The 27,049-nt window shown below is 37.9% G+C and overlaps 1 protein-coding gene and 1 long non-coding RNA gene across 5 annotated transcripts in view; one reads left to right on the forward strand and one right to left on the reverse strand.

Annotated features, from left to right (window-relative positions):
* Nucleotides 1–26,984, forward strand: part of FGL1 (fibrinogen like 1) — a 45,340-nt gene extending 18,356 nt beyond the window's left edge. For 3 of the 4 annotated variants that reach the window (XM_075091375.1, XM_075091374.1, XM_075091372.1), the window contains 6 exons: nt 577–757; nt 3,198–3,357; nt 5,449–5,546; nt 6,504–6,592; nt 7,149–7,336; nt 11,240–12,395. In XM_075091375.1, the coding sequence (XP_074947476.1) occupies nt 577–757; nt 3,198–3,357; nt 5,449–5,546; nt 6,504–6,592; nt 7,149–7,336; nt 11,240–11,399 (876 nt within the window). In that variant the 3' untranslated portion in view covers nt 11,400–12,395. Of the gene's footprint in view, nt 1–576; nt 758–3,197; nt 3,358–5,448; nt 5,547–6,503; nt 6,593–7,148; nt 7,337–11,239; nt 12,396–26,282 lie in introns of those variants that run through there. The other variant, XM_075091373.1, reaches the window with a different exon arrangement.
* Nucleotides 20,613–26,363, reverse strand: LOC142056492 (uncharacterized). Its single transcript, XR_012660364.1, has 4 exons — nt 26,015–26,363; nt 25,596–25,835; nt 24,233–24,298; nt 20,613–22,134 (listed from the first exon to the last, which is right to left on the reverse strand). It is a non-coding gene; the product is annotated as an uncharacterized LOC142056492 (long non-coding RNA).
* Nucleotides 26,985–27,049: the final 65 nt, after the last annotated feature.

A 27,049-nucleotide genomic window follows, 5' to 3' on the forward strand; every position in this document is an offset into this window, starting at 1 on the left:
GGGACTATTTATTTTAGCATGCCAAAAATGAGCTTGAAAGTTTACAATATTTATGTTGGCAATGTTAAGGTTATTATCATAAGAAGTCTGTAATCTAAAAGCATTTGAAAAATGCGCAGTGAAGTTGAAAACATATCAGCGTGGACTGTATTCTTTAAAACTCTGGAATTTTAGAACCATCACAATGCTAGTAGGAGGCCTCACTAGATTGTAAATCTCTGTATGTGGCAGGTGATAGAGAACAAGCACTCTTCATGATAGTCTGTACCATAGTGTTTTCCCCTAAAGTCCCTTCTGCGTGTTTGCAGTGAGAGCTGTTAGTTACAGCCACTAAAGAGAAGGCCGCTTTGCAAAGCAGGTATATGTATGGACACTCTGCAACAATATGAAATAATTTTAAATAGAAGTAGCAATTCAAGTGGAAGTCAACATAGTGTCTGTAGGAAATTGTGACCAAAATGTTTTATTCAAGTTAAATTTTATTTATGGTTTGGTTGGTTGTTTTTTTTTTTGTGTCGCATGTTAAACATGACAAAAAACTGTTGATTTTACAATAAGATATGTTTTTCTCTCTAGGATCTACAGAACTGTTTTCAAGAGCAGATACGACTTCAGGGTCAGGTGAGGCTTCTGGAACATCGTGTGAAACAGCAGCAGTTAAAAATTATACAGCTTTTAGAGAAGAAAGAGATTCAGTACAGTGACAGAGGAGATGGAAAAAGTGTCATTGACTTGGGAGGAAAAAGACAGTATTCAGGTTAGAAATGAAGCTATTCTTTTCATTTCCATTCATTGTAATGATACTGAGAAGCTTTAGCACAATTGGGCCCATTGACTTATTGTTTTAAAAGCTCATAGAAAATTGTTTGTTTAAAACACAGTGTTCAGGTTTTACCTAGGCCTGCTGCCGCAGGGAAAAATTTTTAATGTCACATGGTATAAATCAAATCAGGATTGGAGCACTTTATTGATTTATTAATAGCATATAATTAAAAAACAATCAGTGAACAATAAATTCAGAATAAATATTAGCAATACAACTTAGATAAAAGCCAACAATAGACATGTGCAAAATGGTTTTGTACAACAAAATTATTAATACAGTTACAGATTTCTAAACACCCTTCTTTGACTCATCTTAAAAAGTTCTCACCCACAGGGTCAGTTCACATTCACACATTCACAGGGTCATGTGGGTTACAAGCACACACTGACTCTGTTCCAATCTATAAAGTCCCTGAGACATCCATACTTACACACATAAGCCTGACATAATGACATCTGCGTCTCTCTTTAATAATATTCTGTATGCTGCACCATTTTGACCACATTAGGTTCAGCTCAGGACATCACAGCTTCTAAAATACTGGTTTTAAGTTGTTTTTGTAATCTCACCAACATTCTGGTGGTGATCCAGTCCCTCTGCAGTGGAAGGCGGTTGAGTGTGTTAGCCTGTAGTAGCTGGAGTGAGGCCCAAACTTTTAAAATAATAAAACACCATCCAAACCAATAGTTGGGTTGAAAATAGAATTTGAGGGTCTGATCCTTGGATGGTGTTTGTTTTCAGTTGTCCAGTTCTAGAGAGTCTAAACTTCTAGAATTTTTAATAGCCTTGTTTGAATATAATTTTAGTGTTTATGCTGCTGGAAGAAATCACCACATATAACAACAAGGCATCAAATATGAAAAAGCACCATTAAAATGAAATTAAAAGCACCTCTAAGTCTGACTTTAAATTTTAGCTGTATATTTATTTATGTACTCAGCATCCTGGAATACTTTTTTTATTATTAATGGCTGGCTCATTTGTTACTGGAGAAGATTATTAAAACCACATTTAGCTGGAAGGTATTTGTCCTTTCTTAGCATATTTTCTTAGCAGTTTATTTTCTTAAAATGTGATTCTAAATAACATATGTAAGTTGTTCTGGTTTCTGATGATTATTTTTCCATTATTTTTTCACTTTCTGTATAGCTTGGAAAATGGTTTTATTAAAACTGTTGTAGCATTTTAATGTCAACAGAGCTGGATACTTTGGGGTTAGATAGTGAGGGAGAAATACCACACTACATACACCTGCTAAGATTTAAAATATGCTTAAGTGTTTTGCTAACCTACTAAGAAAATCCTGGACAAGAAAAGCTATTTTCTACAAGCCAATCAAATATTCTCTAGAAAGACAACCTAGCTGTTATTTAAATCATGTTTTCTATTAGAATTTATTCAAATCCTGGCATAGCTATTTGTTTTCCGTATAAAGTGTTTATTTTCTATGTCTAATCTTCACTGACACTTTCACTAAGAAGAAATATAATAGTTCAGAAAGTTCCAAACTGGCCTGGAAGTTCAGCCAACATGGTCATAAATGTTTCAGGGAAAATCTTACAGTTAACCAGCTCTACCTTTGCCAGGAAAAACAGAAATGTTGAAAATTATATGTCTTTCCTGTATGACTGCTTGATGGTAGATTACATACAAAGAAAGAATTCCTTTCGTTTCTTAAGTCCCAGAGGAAAAAAGAGATAAGATTATACAATTACATTGCTGTTATATTTTCACGATCTCTGAATTTTGTCATTGCTGTAAATGCTGATTAACACCAATGGAGACCAGACTGTAAACGGTACCAAGCCAAAACGGATCATTTTGCACATACGTTGCACTTTTTGGGGTAGCCTTCTATATATATATCAGGTTCAGCAATTGTTTCCCATTTCTAACACTGGTGATTCCATACTCTCGGTTTTGGCAGTTCTCCTGTAGACTTTCTGGATATAAAAGTACGTGTTTGTTTTTAAAAGTTACTGTGTGTTTTATATGTAGAGACGTTATATGATTGTAACAGGTTTCTAATGTGGATTATGTAATTGAAAATTAAAAGTGACACCACTTAAACCAGAGGAATTATTTTGCTAGACAAATGAAAACAAAAATGATAGTATTTTATGGTGGAAAAAAGATTCTTTTAAAGAAATGTCAAAATAATTACAGCTCAATGAAGTTCTAAAGCAACACAAATACAAGAAAATGCCCCAGAGTCATAAAAATATGTTTGAGAGGCATTTCCTTTGTATTAGCCTGGTTCATATGTGACTCTCATATGATGTGATGTGATTTCTGTTATTGACTTGATTTTCAATTTTGCCAGTAAGTATAGGACTAAAAAAAATGTGACCAATGAATGTTTTGTGAACAGATTGTGCAGAAATCTACAATGACGGCCATAAGCAAAGTGGATTTTATAAGATGAAACCTATCCAGAGTCCTACTGAATTCCTTGCCTTCTGTGACATGTCTGAAGGGGGTGGTTGGACTGTTTTTCAGAGACGTTCTGATGGCAGCCAGAATTTTGATAGGTAGGTATTAGACTTGGCCATTAAAATTGGAAGCAAAGTGGAGAAACGTTAAACCAGATGGAGCTAAGTTAAATCTTAACTTTAGAATTGTATGAATAAGTTATTATCTCAGATAAAAGAGAGGAATGCTTATTTTGTGCGACAGCCTCCAGATAAGATACTACTTCTGTCTCTGTTTCTCTTCTAGTCTTTTTTCTGACAGTTTGTGCATTTTACACGTGGACACTTCAACGTCAAATGCATTAACAGTGGTTGGAGCAAGAACTCTTAATGACAAATAAAGGACTACTTTGTCTTTTGCAAATAGTAAAAATCTAAAAAAGTATAAATGTAAGCAATCTGCTTGAACTGAAATACCATCAGCAAACAAGTATGAGAGAAACCCACCACAGAGTAATTTGTAACTCCTGGTAAAATGCCTCCAGGAAAGATAAGATGGGTGAGAACTTGGTTTGTGGACACCTAACCTCCTTGCCTTTGCCAAGACTCAAGCATTTTTTGGGAAGTGTCCAGAAGTGAAATTTTTGGTGCTGTGAGACTTGAATATAAAAAGCCACAAATATTTACAGATATTAAAAGCAACAAGAAGGTTTTTAGAGCCTTTGCTTTGCCCAGTTTGCTTTTCACGTATCTGCATCCTTCTGTGGATTTGTGTCTCACTTGTGTTAATAATTACTGTAACTAACTTTACAATATCCTTATGAAACAGAGAAGTGATCCCCAGAGAGGATGAAAAACTGCAATCCAGCTATTCTTATTTTATAAAATATGGTCAGACAAGCTACAGAAGCAATCTGTAGCAGCTTACAATTGTTACCACCACACACCACCCATTTTTCTCCCTTGCCAGAGACTACCAGCTACTTCAGTCACAGAGGCTGCTTTCTCTTATGACTGCCTGTCCACAGCCTAATACTTTCACCCACTGTTTGAATTATGGCTGCTTCTCATCAAGGAAATAGATCATATTTTTGTCCCCATTAGAACATGTCATGAAACCAAAACCACTGAGAAAGTGTTTCAAAGACACTGTAAACAGGGAAAGATTCAATGCTTTCAGTATACACATTAATTCTTGAAACTATGCAGCAGTATGAGTTCAAAAATTGTTAGAATCAGTCAATAAGTCAGAGCTGGAAGCAGCTAGCTAATACCTCAATTCACAAAATTATGTATCCAGCTGCAGGGGTTTCACAGCTTAATCCAATCACAGAAAATAAAGAAACAATGCTTGTGATATACCTACATGTTCACTTAGATTCCCCGGATTTAACCAGGAAAAATGTTTTCACTTCAGGTAAATTGTGCTATACCGGAGATTGGACTAAGCTAATGTGTTTTCTTCTGTTTCTAGTCTTAAAATCTGTTAATCTTAAACCACTTTGAATGTACTGCTTAGGACTAGTCTTTGTGCTGGGATTCAGTGACCAGTTGAACGTGGGATTCAGCCTTTCACATGTGAAAAATAGAAATAATTATTCGAAGATCAAAAATGTAAATAAAAGAATAAAGTCTAAAATATTTGTTTATTATTGTTCCTATATATAATGAACCTAGAAGGAGTTTAGCAGAGGACTACCAAGATGATCAAGGGCTGGAGCACTTGTTCTGTGAGGACACGCTAAGGTTTGTTCACCTTGGAGAAGAGATGGCTTCAGCAGATCCTAACAGTAGCCTGCCAGTACCAACAAGGAGGTCACTAAGAAAACAGAGCAATTTGAGATCTCGTTGAGTAACAGGCTGTTCACATTGGTGTCTGGCAGAAGGATGAGAGACAACAACCATAGGTTGAAATGAGTGGTTCAGACTGGATACAAAGAAAAAGTTTCTCACTGTGAGGACAGTCAGCAGGTTGTGCAAAGAGCACGCACAGTCTCCATCCTTGGAGGTTTTCAAGACCTGAGTGGGCAAGCCCTGAGCAACCTGATCTGATATCATGGCTGACCCTGCCTTGAGCAGGACATTGGACTAGATTACTTTCTGAGGTTCCTTCCAATTTGAATTACTCTGTGGTCTATGATTGTACGATAAAATAAACATCCAAGCAAACTTGCTTTTTTTATAAATTAGTAATTTATACTCTGTTTCCAGGGTCTGGACTGACTATGAAGAAGGCTTTGGAAATTTTGTTTTGACAAATGGTGAATATTGGCTTGGAAATAAAAATCTTCATTATTTGACTAATCAAGGTAAGATTTGTTGTAACAATCATCTTCCATTGTTTCTGTTTCGTTGCTCTTTCCAGGCCAAGTTTTTGTTACCCTTTTTGTTAGCATAAATCCTGAGTTCTGTTGTTAGTCTGCATGGCCTTTGCCAAGTTTCAGAACAAAAGACACTTGAATATATGTTTTATACAAAAGGATCAAAACTGTCATTGGGCAACAGCATGCAGGGAGCCCCTGCAAAAGAGGGAACAGCAGACAGGAGTATACTTTAAAATAATTGTCTCTACCCATTTCACAGTTAGCATCACTAGAAGTCCAGAGTCAGGTAGTATGCCGTACCAATTCATTTAGTCAGGGCTTTACATGGCTGCATAGGCATCCATTTATGTGACGGTAAATCTAGGCCTGTCCTCTTAATTAGGCTAGTCTTAGAAAGCTATTTCCGTCTTTCTAATAGTCACTCAGTCTGAGGTAAGTTCTGCTTTGCTGTAGAATGCTGCGTATACAAAACTTACCCATTGACTTAGCCAGCTAATTCATGTGGAAATCAGTGCCACCAGGATGTGGTCCTTGTTTAATTCTTTTATCTTCAGAGTATAAAAATCTGATTTTCTCAGGTGTACGCTTATTGATTGATTCTCACTATCCTTTCATTACCACCTTAAACACCTTACTAAAATATAAAGCCCATAAGGCCATTTTTTCCAATGATTTTTTTTGTGTGCACTTGAAAATCTGTACTGCAATAACTCTAGAATTTTCTAAGCTGAATCAGGTGAGTAAAGACAAAAAATAGCAATATATGCATGCTTTAATATGCTTAAAGAAAGAAAATAAAAAACCAAAATATGCTGTGATGATACAGATGAGATTCATGATAAAAACATGATTAGTATTTTAATCTTCTACTGTGTAATACTCTGTTCTGAAAAGTAGTGAGGTAGGCTAGTTTAACCAAAATTTGTGTTGTTATTTCTTAAGGGAACTATACTTTAAGAATTGATCTAACTGATTTTGAAGGAGAACGGCGTTTTGCACAATATGCAAGATTCAGAGTTGCAGATGAAGAGGTAATAAAATATGAAATAATGACTAGAGGTTTTAATGGAAATGTGGATTCTGTAGACAGATAATAAACATACAGATTCCATAATTTTCGTAAAGGTTTGTGTAGAACCTTATCATATTTTCTTTCTTACAAATGCTTGGAATTTTCAAATATGTAATAATCATACATTGATACATCAATTACACCCTTTCTGTAAGATGTATGAATCATTTGGTTTAGTGGCCATGGATGAAAGCCGTTTTTCTGTTTCTGGTGATATTACCAACAGTAGCGGTACATGATGTTCTGATTTGTTCATATATATTGCAAACTAACTCTAATACTGTTTTTATTATGTCATTTATACATAAGGTTAATGACGAATTTTACCCCAGTAGGCATCTTTACACCCCTTCGTTATCTAGTACACAGTGTTTAAGTGGCATGACATTTCTGAGCATAAAAATAGTAGCAAGTATAACAGATTAGTTTCCTCTTTGTTGTTTCACTTTCTGACATGCTAAAGGTTGAAAATATATTGGATTACTTTCCCCCCCTTTCTTCACGTTTTTCATTAGCATTCTTATGAGATGAGCTGTGGTGAATACTCTGGCACAGCAGGTGATTCCCTTACTGGTGGATTTCATCCTGAAGTAAAATGGTGGGCTAATCACCAAGGAATGAAATTCAGTACTAGAGACAGGGACAATGACAACTATGAAGGGAACTGTGCTGAAGAGGAAAAGGCTGGCTGGTGGTTTAACAGGTATGTTGATTTTATATCAGTATTGTCAACTATTCTGCTTCATGCATATTCATACAATAATAACATATGGTAGAAGATAGGATTGGCATTGTTTACTATATTTGCAATCTGCCCTTGACCCCTACAAGAGGTCTCCGTGCTGGTAAGGCTAAGACTTACCTTAGAAGGGACAGCACATACTGCATAGCTCAGGCTGGTCTGTGATCACAGTATTTGCCATAGGCTTTGGTTGTCTTTGTTATCAGACAGTAAGGAGAAGACAATTCTGCCCCTTTAAGGTAAACAGATTTTACACAAGTCAGTCATGTAGAGTTTGCAGATGTATCCCTGTTGTACTTAATTCTTGCATTTCTCCTGCATTGCACTAGACCAGATGTGGCAGTACTGCAGAATATCTGACAAGTTAAGCTAGTGCCAGGTTATTAAGCCTCACTTTTTTCACCTCAGTTCACATCATCTCATTCCTGTTATTCCTCCTCTGTCAAGATGGGAATGCGTCCACTCAGTTTCTGTCAGTGAGCATGGCTAGACTGAGAGGAAGATTTTTAAAAAATACTTTTCAGTAAAAGAATTTTAAAAACCTACTTACATACAAAATACCAATTCAAAAAGAAAGGATAAAACTGGTAGCCTTAGCACTGTCTGTATAGGCAGCTATGCTGTTTCCCTTAATTAATTAGATAAATAGAGGCATGAAGAGAAACTATGCAATCTAGCTGTGTTTAAAATACAACTCAGGGAAGCAAAGTACTCTCTCACTGTGAGCTCAGTTCACTTGGCAAGATCTGCCAGGCTGGATCAATTCCATTGTTTCTCTCTGTTGTGTCATCCTTTGTTTCTGTTTTTTAACTCCTCATTTTCCAAATTCTGTTTCCATAAGTAGTCTGTGACCAGCTTAGCTGATATGATATGGCTATTAACTCAATGTTTCACAATTATTACTTATTTTAATACATTTTAATATCTTTTCATGGATAGCGGGTCAGCAGAATGTTTGAGACAAAAATCACATGTAGACAAAGTTTTTTTGCAATTCTCACAAAAGGTAAGATATAAAAGGGAAAGGTAACTGTGTTGGTGATTCTTTTCCCATTAAATCAGAACTTTTGTGGATTTAGAGGAATATCTAGACCTCAAGTAGCATAAAACTCTGATACCATGCCATGGAGTTCATAGAGTGAATCACCAATCACTTTTATTCAACTGCATACAGTTTTTGTCTTTTAAAAACTTTTTCTTTTAATATTGGATTGGTCTGGACAAAGGAATGACCCCTTTGCAAAAGCAGCTGTATGGCAGAACTTGACAGTTATTTATACCTTGTAGTTGGTGCTACTTAACTACTAAAGATAGCTGAGTCCTACCAGGCTAGTTCCTATTATGGCTGTGTAGCTCATGCTCTTAAAGTGACAGTCTATCTGGATAATGAAAAGGAGTTACCAATAGCGTTATTCCCCTGCCTTGCTACTGACTGTTTTATGCTAAGTCTAACATAAAACTGAATACTGCAATACTATAAAATTTCAGTATCCTTAAATCCTACACAAAAGAACAGTACTGGCAGAGAAAGGAAAGCACTCGGAACACGTATTTGTCATGCACAGATTAGCAAACATAGAAGGAATTAGTGCTCTTGGCTGGTTTGTACAGGAGCTCCCAGCTATGAAGGAATTTTTTATAGACAGCTCTATGCTATCTGGACTAATGAAATACAGAAACGCCCAGATGATATGAATACCAAGGGACGTGACACAAGTGAGGCCACATGGAAGTAGCTCAGATCTAGTTTAAAGCCACTGGTCTTGCTCCAGCTCAGCACTTGTTATCCTGGGCTTCTGCAGAAAATGGCCTCTCTGCATTCCTTTGTAAGCAAAGCTCTAGCAGAGATTTTCAGCTTGAATGCAAATCCACAGAGCTGGGTTCACTCTGGTACTACACCCAGGTCATAAGCTGTCCTGCATCCAGGGCGTTGCAAAGGTCAGTAGGTTCATAACCGATAAAAGAAGAGCTAACAAGTCTAGTTGGACCTGAGCTTATTCTCTCCCTAGTACTCCCAGTTTTAGTTACACCATGCGTGGATGATCACAGTATATCTGCCAGGCATCAATCTGGGGCCACAGATCTCACTAATTCAAGCTTTCTGCCTCACCAGTCACCTGGAGACAGCATAGCTACATCCATTTGGGCCCGTACTGGATTCAGTAAGTCCAGGCAGAATTCAAGCAGTTCTTCAGGGAACCAACTCCATCTCTCCACATCTGTCATATAGTTAATATATGATTCAGATAAAAAGTCCACAGATAATTGAGAGTTGACTGTACTTTTGAAACTGTTTCAGTGCAGTTTTTTACTTTAAAAAATAGCCTATCAGAAGGAAAGGAGAAACATAGACTAACTTTAAGGTGTTTATTGACTTGTGAATAATTAGTGTTGCTTCAGAATAGCATATCAGTAATCACATGCCAGTTGTTTCTTTAGTATGTCTAGTTACTTCAGGCTGCATCCAGACAGTTACAGAGTACTGTATATTCTTGCTGTTAGAGCCTCCCAGCACTAATGAATGGTTTTTACTGGCTCATGTTGCTCTTGACAAAAATCATGTTTTGCCTGCATCCATCAAGGAAAGTAAAAGAAGGCGTTCAGCTGATCTAGATACCTCTTAGCAATTATGATTCTTCTAATGAAATCTGTGTTTTGATTCAAAGTATACAGAGTGCCTGCTTAATGCAGAATTCATATGGCTAGAAAGATTATGTCAGCTCTGATACAAGTTTGTCATTCTCAAAAACAAAGTCACTTTTGGTATCTGCAGTTTATAGGCTTTCAACCAACACATTACCAAAATTGAGCTTAAAAATTGCAAGCAATGAATAAGCATATATATATGAGAATTTTCCTATGAGGCTTTTATCACAGTTTTTATTTCAGTTCTCAAAAACTGCTGTTAATGTAAGTGTAAGCAAAGCCAGAGACTGAGATTTGCCAGTAATAATATCCCTAAGGTTCATTTGGACTGTTTTCTGTTTGCATATTTTCTGAAGTTTGCTTTTGAAATCCATCATGGTGTTCAACAGCTAGATATTAACAGCACTTACAACAAAGTACCAAACTGGCAGATAAAGCAAGCCTATTGATTACCATGTGCTGCAGAAGAAAGAACCATTTTGTGCTCCATATGGTCACATAAGGATCTAAACATCTTTCTTGTAGAAACCAAATGGGCATGAAAGTTGTACTGGTACCTGTTCAAGCCTTTTGGGTTTTGCTAGGGTTTTTGTGTGTTTGTTTGTTTGTTTGTTTTATCCCGTTTTTTAATAAACTGTAACAGCATTTCTGCTTCAGTGTGTTAATCAGAAAAAAGAATGTACTTCGTATAGTCAAATAGATGATCCAGTGAATTGGTATACATATGTTTAATTAGGTGTCAGATTTAATCTATTTGTAAAAAGAAGTCCACAGCAGAATAGGCAAACTGATGGTCGTGTTCACGTTTTGTCATAAGAAATGCGATTGGGGTAACTGCAAAACATAGGAGGGGCTACTCTGGCACAACAAGAAGCAGTACGGTATTTCTTGCCCAGAGTTTTGCTTGGTGTATGCCCTGCTGCCACACGTGACCTGAAAAGCTCTGGAATAATTCTCCGCTGAAACAGAGAGATAGTAACGTCAGAAAACACGTGGAAAGAACAAAAAGAACCTTTGTTTCGAAGACGCTAAGAGCAGCTGTGCCCTAATTAAACTGCTATTGTTTAGGTGCACTGAAGTCCACAAATGCAAATTTTTGCAGCTGTCACACTGGGCTGTTATCAACATGGCGAAATTCCTGACTTGCAGAGAAACTACAAATGCTTGCAACTTTTCGACGGGAGGGCTTATTTCTGTTTTCCTTTACTTTTCCACCAGGTGTCACTCTGCCAACTTGAACGGTTTGTACTACAAAGGCCCCTATACTGCAAAGACGGACAACGGGATTGTTTGGTACACTTGGCACGGGTGGTGGTATTCTCTGAAATCCGTTGTCATGAAGGTCAGACCAGCAGACTTTGAACCGAAAATTGTTTAAGTATTTTATTAAGACGATTTATATAGTTAATCTTTTAGCAAATCAATCCAAATTAAAGCAGATGGGCAGATTTTGCTTCTCATCTATGCATATATAAATCTGGAATAATTCCTCTGCAACTGGAGTTTTATGAGATGTAAATGAGAAGACAATCTGGCCTACGAATATCTAGATACAAACACTAGTGATAATATGTGTACAGCATTTTTTAAAAAGGCTGGCATTCACCTAGGAATAAGGACATCATCATCAACATGGAGAATTTTTGGCTTCTGCAGTAACTACAGATCCTTTCACCCTTAAAAAATCCCCAGTTTTGTCACTGTGTTGTCTCAAAAATGAAAATTAATTGTATGTATTACAACCAAAAAATGATTTAAATACAAGCATAAGGCTGGTTTACTCAGTGGATGGAATATACATTCTTTAGAATGATTCAAGGCTTCAGAAGTGAGTTGTCTGTAAATTCCTCTGATTTTTTTTGTTGCCTGTGCTGTGTACATAGCACACATAAAAAGTATAAAGAATGAGGCAGGGAAATGAAGGAAGAGAAGGGATGCTACCAGGCTAGAATCCATTGAATCCAGCATACAGCAGTGGATTGTCTGTTGTTGCTGAAGCATTTCTAGGGCTGGTCACATAATTTCAATCTAATACTTTTAGATGGTCAGTAATTATGCCTTTCTTCTTCTTGGTAACCATTATGCCTTTTTTTGTTGTTGTTTTTGTAACCTTTGGTAACAAAACCTGGGCTTTAAATGTAATGACATTTGCAGTTTACCAAAAGGCTAAATAACAAAAGCTGCAACTAATTTTGATGTGAGCTACACTTTGAATGCAGACTATCACAATGCATGTGTAGAGGGAAGTGTATTTCATGTGCAGCTAAAATCTGGCATTTTCAAGGTTCTTAGTACTTGACTCTACAAATCTTTACTTTCTTGATGTACCTGTTAGTCTCCACAACTCTCCAAATTAAAATGCCCTGTTCAATCTCTTCAGAGTGGTTCTGCTTCTGAACCTATTATCTTCTCCTTTTCCTGTGTCCTTGTCTGGGTTCCCTGAACTTTCCCCCTTCCCAAGCCGCAGATGTACAAGAAAAATTGTAACAGAGACTCCAGCTTTTGTGCCTAGCACCTTAATAGACTCTAACAACCAGTAATAACAAGAATCGCTGGTTAGTGCTGCCATCCAGAAGATAGGAACACACTCTAGAAAGCTATCTGATGAAACGTAATCCATTTCTGCTGAGCCAATGCAAATGAAGATTTTTAAAAACTCATGGATCTGAGTCAAATTTGGGCACTTTTATTTCCCTGCTTTCCTAAAATAATTTCACTTTTGTGGCTTGACTTTATGCCCCTCTCCCTCTGTCCAAATACAGTTTTTGAACCTGGCAGCCAGTTTCAGTCAAGCTTAATATAATTGAAACTAACTTTTGCAATCTATCTATCAATTTATACCTACATTGATATGAATACAGGTCAGCTGAACAGTAACTCCCTGCATGGCCATTTTTCCTTCCATTCCCATCCTCCAAAACCAAAAGTTTGGCAAGAATCCTTGAAAAAATTGCATGGAAAAAAGGAATGAGGATATGTAGAATAACTGGGGGAAAAAGAGAGGTTCATATGAAACAATCTCACTCAATAAGATAAATCAGATTACAGCTAAACAAAAACAGGGAATTAAATAGAGAAAAAAAAGTGGTTCAGGCAGCTAAAAAGAATGTTATCATGTAAAAATTGTGCAGGAAATTGTGCATGTAAAAATCTGCAGTATAGATGTTTTGAGGTCTGTTCTTTTTGTGGCAATAGCAGGTACTCTAAATAATCCAGTCTTTTTTGTGACGTATCAGTAGATACTCTGCTAGAGATTTCTAGCCTTTCACATATCCCTGTACCCCTGCATGAGAGGACCAATGGATAGCTCTACAGCTGTGTATTTGGAACCTTGTTTAATCAGTTAAACCAAATTAAGTTCTGTATCTGTCAGGTAGGCATACCAGCCTATGTATGTGTGTGTATGTGTATATATATATGTATATATTCATATACAGATATATACATATTCAGAATTCAACATTAAAAGAGAACATTGGATATGTATTTTATCCAATTTTTTTACAGAATTTAAAATGGATTCCTGTGTAACTGTATGAGCAGGTCTGTAGGTATGGGTCATTAATAATATGATGGAAGTTTTGGAGTAGTTTAAAAAGACGTTGTAAGTACAGTATTCCCCATCGCAATTTTCAAATTCTTTTGCTACTCTAAAAGGAGGAGGGTTTAATTACCTGTAAAAACATGGATGAGATTTTGTAGAAATTGTAAAAACACCCTTAGTTTTTCACAGGAAGATGGAAAGAGTAGCTCATGTATTTGGAGAGAATCAAGACAGATCATATTCCACGTAATTTAAATAAAAGACATGGAGGATTTAAGTGTAGCAAAGTTGGACCTTTAGCACACAAAAAGGCGTTTAACGTGTACAGATTGTGCTCATAAAATCTGCAGTAATTTTTTTGTTTGGTGCAGCATAAATTCATCCTCTTTACTTTCAAGTACACTAATGAAATCTTTCAGCTGAGTTAGGGTGCTTTTGTCATACTGTAACGTAAAATTTGACTCCCTTTCTGTACTGGAAATCATAAAACAAAGGAGGATCAAATCTTCCTTTGTACATCTTACAATGTATTTATATGTTTATTTGGACTGACTGCTTTTCCGAACAAGGACTTCGATATCCTAGCTGTCTGAAAAGCATCTAGCATGCTGCTAGCAACATGCAATACAGTATCTCATTCGCACCATCTTTCTATGGCCTTTCTTTGTGTAATAAATCTTACAGGCCTCATGAAAAACATGTGGAAATGTTGTAATTCAAAATGGTCATATAACTGTTCTCAAATATGCACACCCTTTATTTTCAAAAGGCAAGTCTAAATAGCTACTAGACAAGAGAGTACAGCTTCGAAGAGAATTCTTTTCTCTGCCTGGCTTGCAATTCGTATTAAGCTATTTCCTCAACAGGTATGAACATGTTTTAAGGTAGTCTTTATTCTTACAGGATAGCAGAACAAAGGCCAGCTTATTTGTTCAGGCATTAGACAGAACAACATAACTCCAAAACAGCTGAAAATTAATATATACTGTTTGATACAAATCATATAACCCAACAGAAGAAGAATGAGAATCAAGGAAATAACAAGGAAAATGTTTTGTCAGGCATGATTTAATAAAGAACATAATGATAGCTACCAGCAACGTATTCAAAAATGCATCTTTTTGTACTGTTTTTCAAGGAAAACACCTCTGTATTTTCAGTTGTCTGTTTTCTGTTTTCTTCCATTTGCTCAACGTTTTGGAGATTAAAAGAATGGAAACCACAAGCCCAGGTGAATTGAATGAGCAGTAAAAGAACGTTATATGCTACAACATTTGTTTTCCCTGGAATGTGTAGTATGCATTGACAGAGCTGAGGTACTGCAATCTGGCCTGCTGCTTTCTAGGGGAGACTGTTCAGCTCTGCTGCCTAGCTAGAGCCTACTGCTCCCCAGCATTCCCAGAGCTGTTACTCCTGACACCAATTCTTGAACCCCTTTTGTAAGTATAACTTTTTATTGTGTCAGATCTACTTCTCCTTGCTGTTAGCAAACTATTATACCCATAAAGGGGAATCAAACCACAGCTTGCCAGGTCCATGAACATTCCTATCATGGTCCTTTAGTTTACTCCTCATCAGCTCAAAAAGAATGAAAAAGCAGCTTTTTATTCAGTAGTAGGTTCTCTTTGGCAGCTCTAAAAGAGGTAGAAAGAGAAGAAAAAGTATCCAGGGAAGTATTCTGTATCTAAATTTTAAAAAATGACCACTTATTTCTGTCTTTTTTTTTTTTTTTAATTGTCCTTTAAGAGGTCAACTTAGAAAGCAAAAAACTGAGCTATTCAAAACCAGGAGGTATTTTGAAATTAGTGTGAGCATATGCTTGCTGTTTTTTCAGACTAGGTCTTGGAATTGGGAAATTGGCAATGTTTCAAGCATTCAGCCAAAATCCATATATGATCTATGCTTAGAGAGAGAAAAGTTACCATTTTCTGTTAAAGTGCTTGTTCAAAGAGAATGTAAAACTTTCCAGTGATACTAGGTCTTTGATACTTAATTAGTTTATTGTTGAATACATAGTGATCATCCAAAAATTATCTTTTCTAGGTACCTGAGGGCCATCTTAACCTTTGTTTAGTGTAGGATGAAATCCAGCTTGTCACTGCTACATCTCCAGCAACTCGTTAATACCTGCGTATAAGTTTCTTTTACATGTCTCCTATAGAATCTAAGTTTCCTTCTTTTCTTCTTTTCTTCCCTTTTTAATGACAGTCAGATCTTTCATCTTGCCTGTTAGTTGTGGTTTACACACCTGTGAACACCTGGCTTAAAGAGCCTGGGTAGCTCTGAGGTTCTGCAGAAGCTGGGCAAAGGCTGTGAGCAGCTAATCAGTGTACTTAAGGCACGTAAAATGGCAGCTGAGTTTCTTAAATCTGTTGTGAGAATCAGTGTCCAACCTGGTTTATAAACAGATGGAATTGAAATATATCACCCTACACTGTGGGCAGGAAGATAAGCAGATGCCACTTAAAAGTATGTAGTTCTCACAAATGATCACCTGAATTTCAGTGCATCCAGTTTTGTTGTCCTTGCAAAAGGTCCCAAGTAATTTTCAATCCATGGTCTCCCACATAATCACAAAATTATACTGCCACAGGAGCCACTGCGCTGGCACTTTCTGCAACATGATAGTTCATATTAAATTAGCTAAACACAGACAAGTGACATATGAGCAGAAAGTCTTTTATGTTAGTGATATCCTGCACTAGATGGTGCCCTGTACATGTATTTTCTTAGGTAATACCACGTTTGTAAACTAGTACAAATGTTTCTCATGATTAAGTTAATAATTAAATTATAGAAAACAGATCAAAAATATTTATGTGAATTTAGTCCTTAACTCACTTTTGAAGTCATACGTGAGTTCGTAAGGTTACTTAAACCCTACAGAAATTCACAGCATCTAATTATTTTGAGGTATGGCACATTTCAGCAGTTTTAACTGTGGTCTCTTTAATTTAAAAAGCCTTGCATTACAACAGTAGTTCATATGTTCTGCTGATTAGCAAACAGAAGCAAAACTGTGCAAGTTCCAAACACTACCTGAACTAACATATCTGCACCACTGTGTTCCTGCTGTGATTCCTTTACTGCTCTTCCCTGTGTGATCTATTTTTCACATCTCAACTACCCTGAAATTCAAGGCAGCTTTACTGGAGTGAGGCCCATCTTTACAGCATAACGCAAATAATAAAGCATTTGAAGGTTTCTTGTGATCAGGAAACTGAGATTTTGTGAACACTTGTGGCACCAGCAGGATGAAATAAGTGCCTGTGCCATACTGAATTCACTGCAGGGAGAAGTCGGAAATCCCTCTCCTGCCAAGATGCCATACACCCATCTGGGAAAAGCATGGTCCCTGAAATTGGCGGGTTATTCATGTGGTACTCAGCAAAAGTAAAATTCATGCTGCCTGTAATTGCTAGAAAGTCTGGCAAGTCTCACGCTATAGGCTACTATCCTAGTTTGAATTACTAACACTTGCAAGATGTACAAACATTTTATCCTGTGATGAAGGGGATTTTAATGATGGTAATGCATCTCCTTTTTCTTATTTTCTAATAACTTTGAATGACTCATTTTAAATATCCCATGGAAGTTTTTGAAATAATGCTAATTCAAATTGTTCCAGTCCTCTGTCACTGAATCCTCTCTATCTTGGTTATGCAGCATGCTTAATTAAAGATGTCAGCACAGTTCTCATCTATTCCTCTTATTTACTCTTCCTAAAAAGGGGCTTAAAAGCTCTGTGTTGGTTTCACAGACTCAGTACAGAAAAAAAGAAAACAGAAAAATCACACCCATCTGGAAGAACACAAGTCACTCTTAACCTAAAATTTCTAAGCAAAAAGTTCTAGAGTATTGAAGGAAGGGAAGGGCTTCCTTTTCATGTTTACATGAGTTGAAAAAAAAAAAAAGTCATTAATAACACAACCTGAAAAAAGAAGTCATTCATATTTGCAATCCATGGCAATAAATTTAAATTCTACTTTATATTTCTCTTTAACTCCCCAACATTAAACTAAAGCACTTGAGCCCCTACACCTGGCATAAAAGTTTGATGTGAAAGGTACTAACTGGACAGCTTCCCAGCTATGTAATTCTCAACAACTTTTTTTTTTTTCCTCTCTCCAAAAGGATGAACAAAATTAATCTCATGCAAATCAACTGAGTCCTGTCAAGTTACACTGGGGATGAATTAGGCCTGTCATCTGCTCCTCAAGCAGATTGATTACATTGTATCCTGAAGAAAACACACTTTAACAACAAATCCTTTCTATTATCCTACTTTCTCATTAAAAAGGTATCAGCCATATTCATTATACAGCATCCTATAGCGAGTGTAGCCCTTTAAGTCTGTATGTGATCTGTAATTCATCATACACTAATGATCAACCTTCCCCTGTGTTACCAGAACAACAAAAATATCTGCGCTTATGTCCAGCTAGAGCTGGAAAGAGCTAGAGCTAGAAAGCAAGGAAGAGATTGCCCATGACATCTCAGACTTACTTGTTGATGCATGTGGTAACAGGCTATGCATTCTCTATATAGGTCTCACAGTGCCTCTGTCATTTGTACACTACCAAAATTAGAAAGAATTTAAGACATCCTGCAGCTTTTCAAAGAACACCGTCACTAAAGATGAGAATCACAGAATCATTACGGTTGGAAAAGACCTCTAGGACCATCAAGTCCAACTGTCAACCCAAAACTATATGAGGAATGAGCATCAGGCTGTTCAACGCAGATAGAGTTCCTAACAGAAATGATAATGTTATCAAATTCACTTTTGAGGTCTTCTGGTACATCCTAAAGTGACCGTAGGGAAAATATGGACTTCCACAGAGAACAGCACTACCTTAATTATTTTAGCTGGTGAAATACAATTTATATGACTATATAGCTTTGTTTCTTACTTGATGGGCAGCCTCTTCATCTAAGACAGTTTTAAAAAAATACTGAACTTTGTGTCATAGACTTTGCTCTTGAACAGCTCTTACCAGAGAATACAAAAGACTACCTGTTTCACAAGGAAACATGCCACATCGTGGTTCTTTATAATATCAGTGAGGATACAGATATTTTTGAAGAACACAGTGGAAGCTGATGTCAGGCAGCTGCCTTGTCTCTATTATTCACCTCCTTTTTTTTTTCACCTACAGTATCTCATTTCAGTTGAATAGTGCTGAAACCAAAAATGTAAAACGAGACTCGAGAGAAGTCAGCTGCTAATAAAAGGTTCCACTGTCCTTTCATGCTGACCCACTAATTTAAATGCAAGCAACTCTGATGTGATACCAGAGAAAGCCTTCACTGGGATGTAGTTATGCTTACTCATTAAAAACAAAGAAGTTTCAGCAGACTGCTTCTTGGAAATGTTGTGACATAAATCTTCAGCTACAAATGCATTTCTTCAATTATATGATAAAAATAGATGTTTTAAACAAAGCCTATATTATTTTCTGAAAGAAACAAGTACTGCAGTACTGTTTATGTCACTGCCTATGTTACCACCAGGGAGTCCCATCATAGGGGAAAGAGACCAAGTGACCAAAATCAAAATCCTGTCTCTGGGACATCTAGATTTTGAAAGGCAGGGAAAACCTGGAACCCTCCTGATCCATAGAACTCATTTTCTTAATATGAAGAAGAATAAAAACCAAATATATGAATTTTCAGTTTAAGAAGTGAAACCTAGAATTCATAGATGTATGAGTGAGAATGTTTTCCCCCATCACATCTGATTTTCTCTGCATCACTTAGCAAGTCACTGAACTCTTTGATAGTCTCCCCACTTATGAGAGAAATGTGATCTAACCATTCTACAGAGCACTTTGAAACCTCAGGCAACATGTAATTCAAGGACTACATTTTATTCTATTACTAGTCTAGGCTGCTAGTTCTGTCTGATCACTGTCTGTAATTGGGAACCTTCAGGTTTTTCACTTGGATAAAACCTTACTAGCAGCAGTTCCTAAACTATATGCAAAATGGGAAGAGGTTAAGGCTTTTGTGCACTGTCTGAATAATGGTTTAAGGTAGCAGAATGCCTCTGTTTCAGAAGTATTTTCCACAGTGATGAATTTGGTCTCTGGGAAAGGTGTACTATGCAAGTATTTTAGGGTATATTTAAAATGCCCAGAGTTCTTCCTGAAAGATTACCTTTGCTAGCTTACATCCAAGCTGTGTATTTAAAGGAAAGAAGTGCTGACTATAGCAGAAGGCTCGACTATACTTAGCCCTTATTGTCTTCAGTTTCTAGACTGGCATGATTGAGGTAGTCTGCAGCTTCAACTTCTACAGAGACAGCAGTGCTGAAGAGCAGGAAGTAATCAGCTATAGTTGCCACCACCATCCATTATACTGATATTCACAGAGAGAGACAGAATCAGTAACTCTTAATAAGAGCACTGCCTGTTACAGACATTTTAAACACACTGCAAGCTGCTCATCGTATATGGCAAATGAAATCCAGAAGTACAGGTCAGCGTGCATAGTGTGGTATTTCAGTCAGTTTTCTGTGGTACTTGTGAATAGGGAAAAAACCTCATTCATAAAAGGATTCCTTGGAGAATTCTAGTAATACATAGAGGCTTAGAAAATGCTGTTTGTTAATGCAGTTTGCATTTCAGGCTGTGGAAAATTATAAAAACTGACAAATGCCCACTAATAGGAGGCTGACCAAGAAATGATGGTTAAGGAGGGCACCATGTGGGACAGCAGCGATGAGTACTCTTCTGGTGCACGTTTCAGCTCTGACTCAGAAGCTTGTCACAACAGAAAACATACATGTTTTTATAATCCCTTGTGCAGATAAGCTGACTTCTGCCTTCAAAAGATTCTCATATTGCATCGTGGTGGCTTATCTACATACTAGCCTTAAGTTTGTCTAAGGCAAAGGAAGTAGATAGCAATAAAGAAACTAGCATGTTTGTTCCTACTCCAATTTAAATTTTCCTCCTACTATGCAGGACTGCTGGCCTATCAGAAAAAGGAACTGAAGTGAAAACAAAGAAAGAAAGAGATTGCCCAGACAATGTTAATGATTTTGTAACTTTATATGTTTGGCTTTTTCTTTTTTATTACAGTTCATTATACATCCAGTCAATCCTTAAGACTGCACAATAGCCAAAATAACACATCTAACATATTAATTCAAAACTTATCTGGTTTATTAATAACTTTATTTACAATGACTTTACAGTATGAAATATCAACGACATAATTTCATAGATAAATCCTACTGCATCCCAGCTGAAGAGTGCTGTGGACACATACCTGCATGACCTTTCTCATTTACCTGCAATTTTCCAATAAAATAATATTGTTCTTATTTCAGATGCACCTGGCTCAACAGTAATCTTGTCCAATATGCAAAGTTATGTGGCTTGAACCCTAGATAGGACTAGATTTTCTTATGTAAGGCCTGTCCAGCCATTAAAACTAGGCCATGAACAACAGTCTTCCAGGCTGTTGCATTTAAGTTGTGGGTTCTTCTCCCTAGAAAAGTTTCTTTGGTTCATTAGAACAAATATTGGGAGGAGCAAATATAATACATCAGAGCTGTTCAAAGGAAACTAATGATCGGTTCAGACATGAGTGCATGTAAGACCTCTAAGTGATCTATGCTTGTTGTGGTTTAGCCCCAGTCAGCAACCAAGCACCACGCAGCCGCTCGCTCACTCCCCCCTGGTGGGACGGAGGAGAGAATCAGAAAAGTAGAAGTGAGGCAGCTCGGGTTGAGATAAAGACAGTTTAATAGGTAAAGCAAAAGCCATGTGCACAAGCAAAGCAAATCAAAGCAAAACAAGGAATTCATTCGCTCCTTCCCATGGGCAGGCAGGTGTTCAGCCATCTCCATGAAAGCAGGGCCCCATCACGTGTAATGGTTACTTGGGAAGACAAACGCCATCACTCCGAATTTCCCCACCTTCCTTCTTCTTCCCCCAGCTTTATATACTGAGCATGACATCATATGGTATGGAATATCCCATTGGTCAGTTGGGGTCAGCTGTCCCGGCTGTGCCCCCTCCCAGCTTCTTGTGCACCCGGCAGAGCACGGGGAGCTGAAAAAGTCCTTGACCAGTGTAAGCGCTACTTAGCAACAACTAAAACATCTCCACATCATCACCACTGTTTCCAGCAAAAATCCAAAACACAGCCCCATACTAGCTACTACGAAGAAATTTAACTCTACCCCAGCTGAAACCAGGGCAATGCTGCAATGGAAAACATGGACTAAAACACAATACGTGCAAATAAGAAGTTTTTCCCATTGGATTTTTTTCACTCTAAATTCCATATGTGTTTTCTCATGTTATTCCCTTTGGCTTGTGTTACCACCCAGGAGGGAAAAAACCCTCTAATTCTATATTCATTTTCTTTCTCCCATTGGATGCATACCATTTCTTAAAAATAACATGGAGAAAAGGCTTGTTTTGTGTTTTCTTTACTTGTTTTCCCCCAGTCTCTTATTGTCCATTCTGTAACCTTTCGTGCATACAGAACAGCCTTCAGTTTCAATCACCAAATCAAAAGCACATGCTGTCCCTTCATTAATGTTGGAATTCATCTGTCCATGTTAGAGAAGATGGGAAAAGAGAAAGGGAGAGGTTGTCATTCTCCGGTTATCTGACACTTCACCTTTAGCAGTTCCCTTTTCAGCAATCGGTGCTAAATTCTGACATAGGCTGCTGCAACGCAGCTTCCTCAGAACCTGGGTTTGTTCCATCCTGTCTCAGTAATGCTCAGATGGGGACATCTTGTTGCCACACAGATCTGGTTTTGAGCTTTCCCCCTCTATTTTGTCGGTCAAGTTTCTATTTAGTACCCACTACCTTTTTCACAATTGCTCCTATTTCTCAGTTGTTTCTGCCCCTTACATACACCAATACCTACTTCTAAATAGGACTATTCCAGCCAGTATGAACACTGGCATAACTTGCCATATTAAGGCGCTGTGTATCTAATGCAACACACATTCGCATACAATAGAGATATGAAACCCATAGAAGCCTATTGAAAGACTTAAAAAAAAAATCCTATTACTGCTAGAACAGGGTCTAAACGAAGAGCAGTGTGGTACCCGACATTATGTTGTCTTGTGAGCTGTGAAGCACCATCAAGTTAGCACCTATTAACAACTTACTATGCATCAGCTGGTCTGCAGAAATTGTCAGCGTGTATTACTTTGCATTTGCTACAGGCAAACTGTGCAAGTTAGCTTAGCCTTCTCTCCTGTCAGAACAAGTCACATCACCATGCATTTGCTGCTGGCTAAGAGCCTATTCGGCCCACTGTCCACATCTACTGCTGTGCTAATGATACTTGCTAAACCGTGCTAACTTAGACTCGCATCCAAGCCTCACATTGGGGAGAGGCTGCAGTAGGAATATGATTTATTTGTCCCTTAATCACAGAAAAGTCACAGAAGCAAATAATACTCAGCACCACTTAAACAGCTGACCTGCTCCAGATAAGAACGGAATTGGGTTTCCTTCAACAAAATTTTATTTCTTCAAGACATTAAGTCTATAGTGAGCTAGTGATGAAACCACTGAAAAATAGGAAAAGAACTGGCTGTATAACCTTTTTGCTCTATTAGTTTCCCTTAACTAAGTCTTTGTGCCAATAATTCTTCTGCGGACCCCTTTAACCACTCTTTATATTGCTGAAGGCAAGCATATCTTGGAGCTGTTGCAGAGGCGTAGCCCTTAAAGGAAAGAAACTCGTACCGATATTTCTCAAAACATTAATAGGAATAAAACTGTGAAACTGGTATCTTAACTGATATCTTAACTCCTTAGAAGATGAAACTTACTGTTTTCCTTATTACCTCATTTGCCATAAGAAAATACTTCCAAAAGTCTTTGAATGGGGTTGTTCCTCTGAATTGTGCTAGAAACTATGAGCCAATTCTTTAATGTGCATTGAAGAATAATGGAAGGAATAAATAATTAATAACACATACAATGCAGGGGTTTATCTGACAGATAATGGCCCATGAAAGGAAGAGTTTTATTACATTAGGGAATCAAGTAAACTACAATTAGTCTAATGGTTAAAACATTAAGTGTACTTTCTAGTTCTCCACGAGTGCTGCTTGTAAGTAGAGGACTGAACACCATGGTGTTTTAGTGAACACCGTATGAAAAAAAAAAATTACTTAAGGGATTAATTTAGCCCAGAGATCTGCGATCTGTTCACCAATACTTTTTGTGGGGATACCCACGGTCTGTCTGATTCTTTTCTGAACTGTGGAGGAGAAATACCAGGGATTCTTAGAATGATTTTACTTATAGTCATTACAGGTGAAATAACCACTAAACTTACAGGATCGAGGCCAAATTACCATCCAAAGACATTTTTGACATTTTCAGCAGGACTAATCCTAATGATTTTCTTTAGCACGCAACATCACTATGTTGTCAAAGCCAGAAATATACAATTTTATTCAAACAGGCCTCGGGCAGAAAGGAAGTCATATGAATGTGAAGTGTGTGGTAACAAAAATTAGAGAATATTCATTAGCAGTTGAGCCTCAGAAGATAATAAAGACTTTCAGCTGTGGTGCTATACTTTTCTTCAACCAAAATTGGCACTTCATATTGCTTTATATTATGCAGTACTTTAAAAGTCTGCATAAGCAAACAAAGGGGAACAGCACTTACCACTTGCCAGAGAAATTAATGCAGTTATCGACATTCATTACATGTCTTCACTGGCCCTCTCCCCACCTCAAAAAAAAAAAAATCACAACAGAGTACATTAACCTCTGGCCTGCTGGAATTTTATCTGACAGAAGTCAGCTTTGTGATGCAGAGAATTACCCATGAACACACTGCTGTGTAACATGAACAAATCCGCAACATGGTGTTTTCCCAAATACAGCCAAGATAAGACTTATCACAGACTATAAATCTACTACAGGCCAAGCTGTTGCAGTGGTAAGAGCTACAACCCCCAAGTTCTAGCACCAGTTTCCTACCCAGGAGCCCCCACTCCCCACCACACCACAAACATAGGTACGTTAGACCAGAATCTCTAACAGCCAGCATGAGAAGCACCTGAGTTGCCAGTTACTGACACTGCAGCTATAACCTTCTTAGCATCTAATAGAATCATAGAATCATTAAGGTTGGAAAAGACCCTTAAGATCGAGTCCAACTGCTAACCTATCACTGCCAAGTCCACCACTAAACCATATCCTCAAGCACCATGTCTACCCTTCTTTTAAATACCTCCAGGGATGGAGACTCTACCACCTCCCTGGGCAGCCTGTTCCAATGCCTGACAACACTTTCAGTGAAATGCATTTAATTCATGAGTTACGCTGGGGCAGGGTCTGCATTTAGGCTTTGGTGTCTTTCAAAACCATGACAGGAGGAAGGAGACATCCTCTCAGCAGCTAAACAGGTAGAGCTTAGGCCTAGAGAGTCCTGAGGACAGCACTGAGTCCCTGTCAGGTACTTCCCAGGAAACTCCCTCCATCACCATGCCAGAGGCTATCTGGGAGGAATGCCTTTCATTGTGCCTGCTGAAAGGCTGTTATTCCGAGCAAACTAATCCGCATTCATTGGGCCAGGGAAGCAATGCAACAATTAAGGTACCTAGCTGGGAGTGTGGAAATTTGAATGTCAATCCCTGTTAGAAGACTGCTTTTCTAGCCAATTGCCATATAATATTAAGGTACACAAGCAACCAGTAAGAGTCAGGACCAGAAACCGAGTTCCCTAATAATCTACTCAAAACCATCCATTACCCTGGATACCAACAGGACACAGACTTGGCCATCCTGTGCTGCTGCATTTTTACTCCTATTGATACTCAACTTATGTGTATTATTTCAAATTATTTACACCTGTTGCAATGATATCTATTATTAAAGACAGACATACACCCATCTCAGGGTAGTTTTTCCTTCCAGCCCCTTCAGAGGCACTTGCAGAGCCTACTCCTGACTAACTCCAATTGTCAAGAAATACAGAAAGAATGTAAAGACCTGTCTGTAACTCCATTTCTTCCCTTTCCCACCTGTTGTGATAGTCACGCCTTGCTCTGGTCTCTCCAATTCTTTCCCATGCTTTACTTCTCTTGGTGGTCTTGGTTACCATCCCTCCTCCTCATCTTTTGTCTTCCATTTCTCTTCCTAGTTTTTTTGCCTTTCTTCCCTCTTCTTCCTCTTTTCCTTCCCTCCTTTTTCAACATTAAGTGACATGATGGTGCAGTCTTCCTCCTATGTTTATGAAACTCACAATGCAGGGACCAGGAGAGCTGAGGAGGAAAAAAGAAAGGCAGAGAAACAAAAGTAATTTTACGGCTACTTAGCAAGAGAAGAAAGGGCCATCACAAGGTTTTTGGTCTGAACAACTGTTTTCCAAAAGCTTTGGATTAGAATCCCAGAAAATGGACTTCCAAGAGCAAACAATGCAAAAAAGGTACATTATACAGACCTCAGTGGCCTCTCTAGTTCCTTCTCCTTCCTTGCATTGAGAGTCCTTGGCCCCTTTGAAATCCTCCTTGATGAGATTTGACATTTTCTACCATGTAGTGATTTCAACTATCGTTATCAACCTGAACACCATCTTCCCAGGTGGGAAGATTTTAAAGCAAAGCCAGTGCAACCGTTCCTGAATTCCCTCATTATTATCTCACTCTAGAAGCATCCAAGTCTCTGTTTTTTAAACTGATTTTTTTCCCTTGATTACTGCTCTATGAAAGGTCCAGACAAACACCACCAGGAAAAAATGGAAGAGCCATCAGAGAGGAATGGTTGCAGTGAATGCTGAATGAACTGTGATCTTTGGTGGGACAAAGATAAATGTGACAAGCTTTCGGCTGCAGCGATCAGTCGAGACTTTCTGGACAGCCCTGCAGTGACAGAGACAGAGGCATTTTTAAGTGGTAACTGAGATTAGCCTCGATACATACAGTTGGAGCTGTGCCTGTGAACTTTGCTAAAAGGCTGGATATGTAAACTATCTATCACTCAGTTTCACATGAGCAATAATCTAATGACACCACAAAAATCTCACAATGTCCCTTGCTGCACACGTCCAGCCGCAGCAGCGGACGCCTGCCAGGATACTTCAGCTGTGCTATGGCAGGGTTTGCCTCCCAAAGTCTGTCGCACCCTACAGGCCGTCACTAAAGATGGTCGTTATTCCCCCTCGGGGTGTCCAATCTCGTGCAATGCTCAGTCCTGTAGCCCGAAATCACTCTTGCTCTAATCTGGCTCACTAGATTTGCAGTCACGTGCTAACTGAAAGCCTGTGCGTAACAATACTACTGACTCCAGCATGCTTTGGATGAAGCCCATAAAGATGGGCAAGATTGCTTTTCATGGATGGGAATAAAATATTTTGTTTGTTACTACTAAGCTAACCACAATAAAAATAAATAGTTCTCTTTCATGTGGTGATGAAACAAAGCAATCATCCTATGTTATTTTTTTAATTACTAGGTTGAAAGATTCAGTGTCTTCCTGG

Source organism: Phalacrocorax aristotelis, chromosome 4, assembly GCF_949628215.1.
Source record: "Phalacrocorax aristotelis chromosome 4, bGulAri2.1, whole genome shotgun sequence".
NCBI classification, from domain to species: domain Eukaryota; kingdom Metazoa; phylum Chordata; class Aves; order Suliformes; family Phalacrocoracidae; genus Phalacrocorax; species Phalacrocorax aristotelis.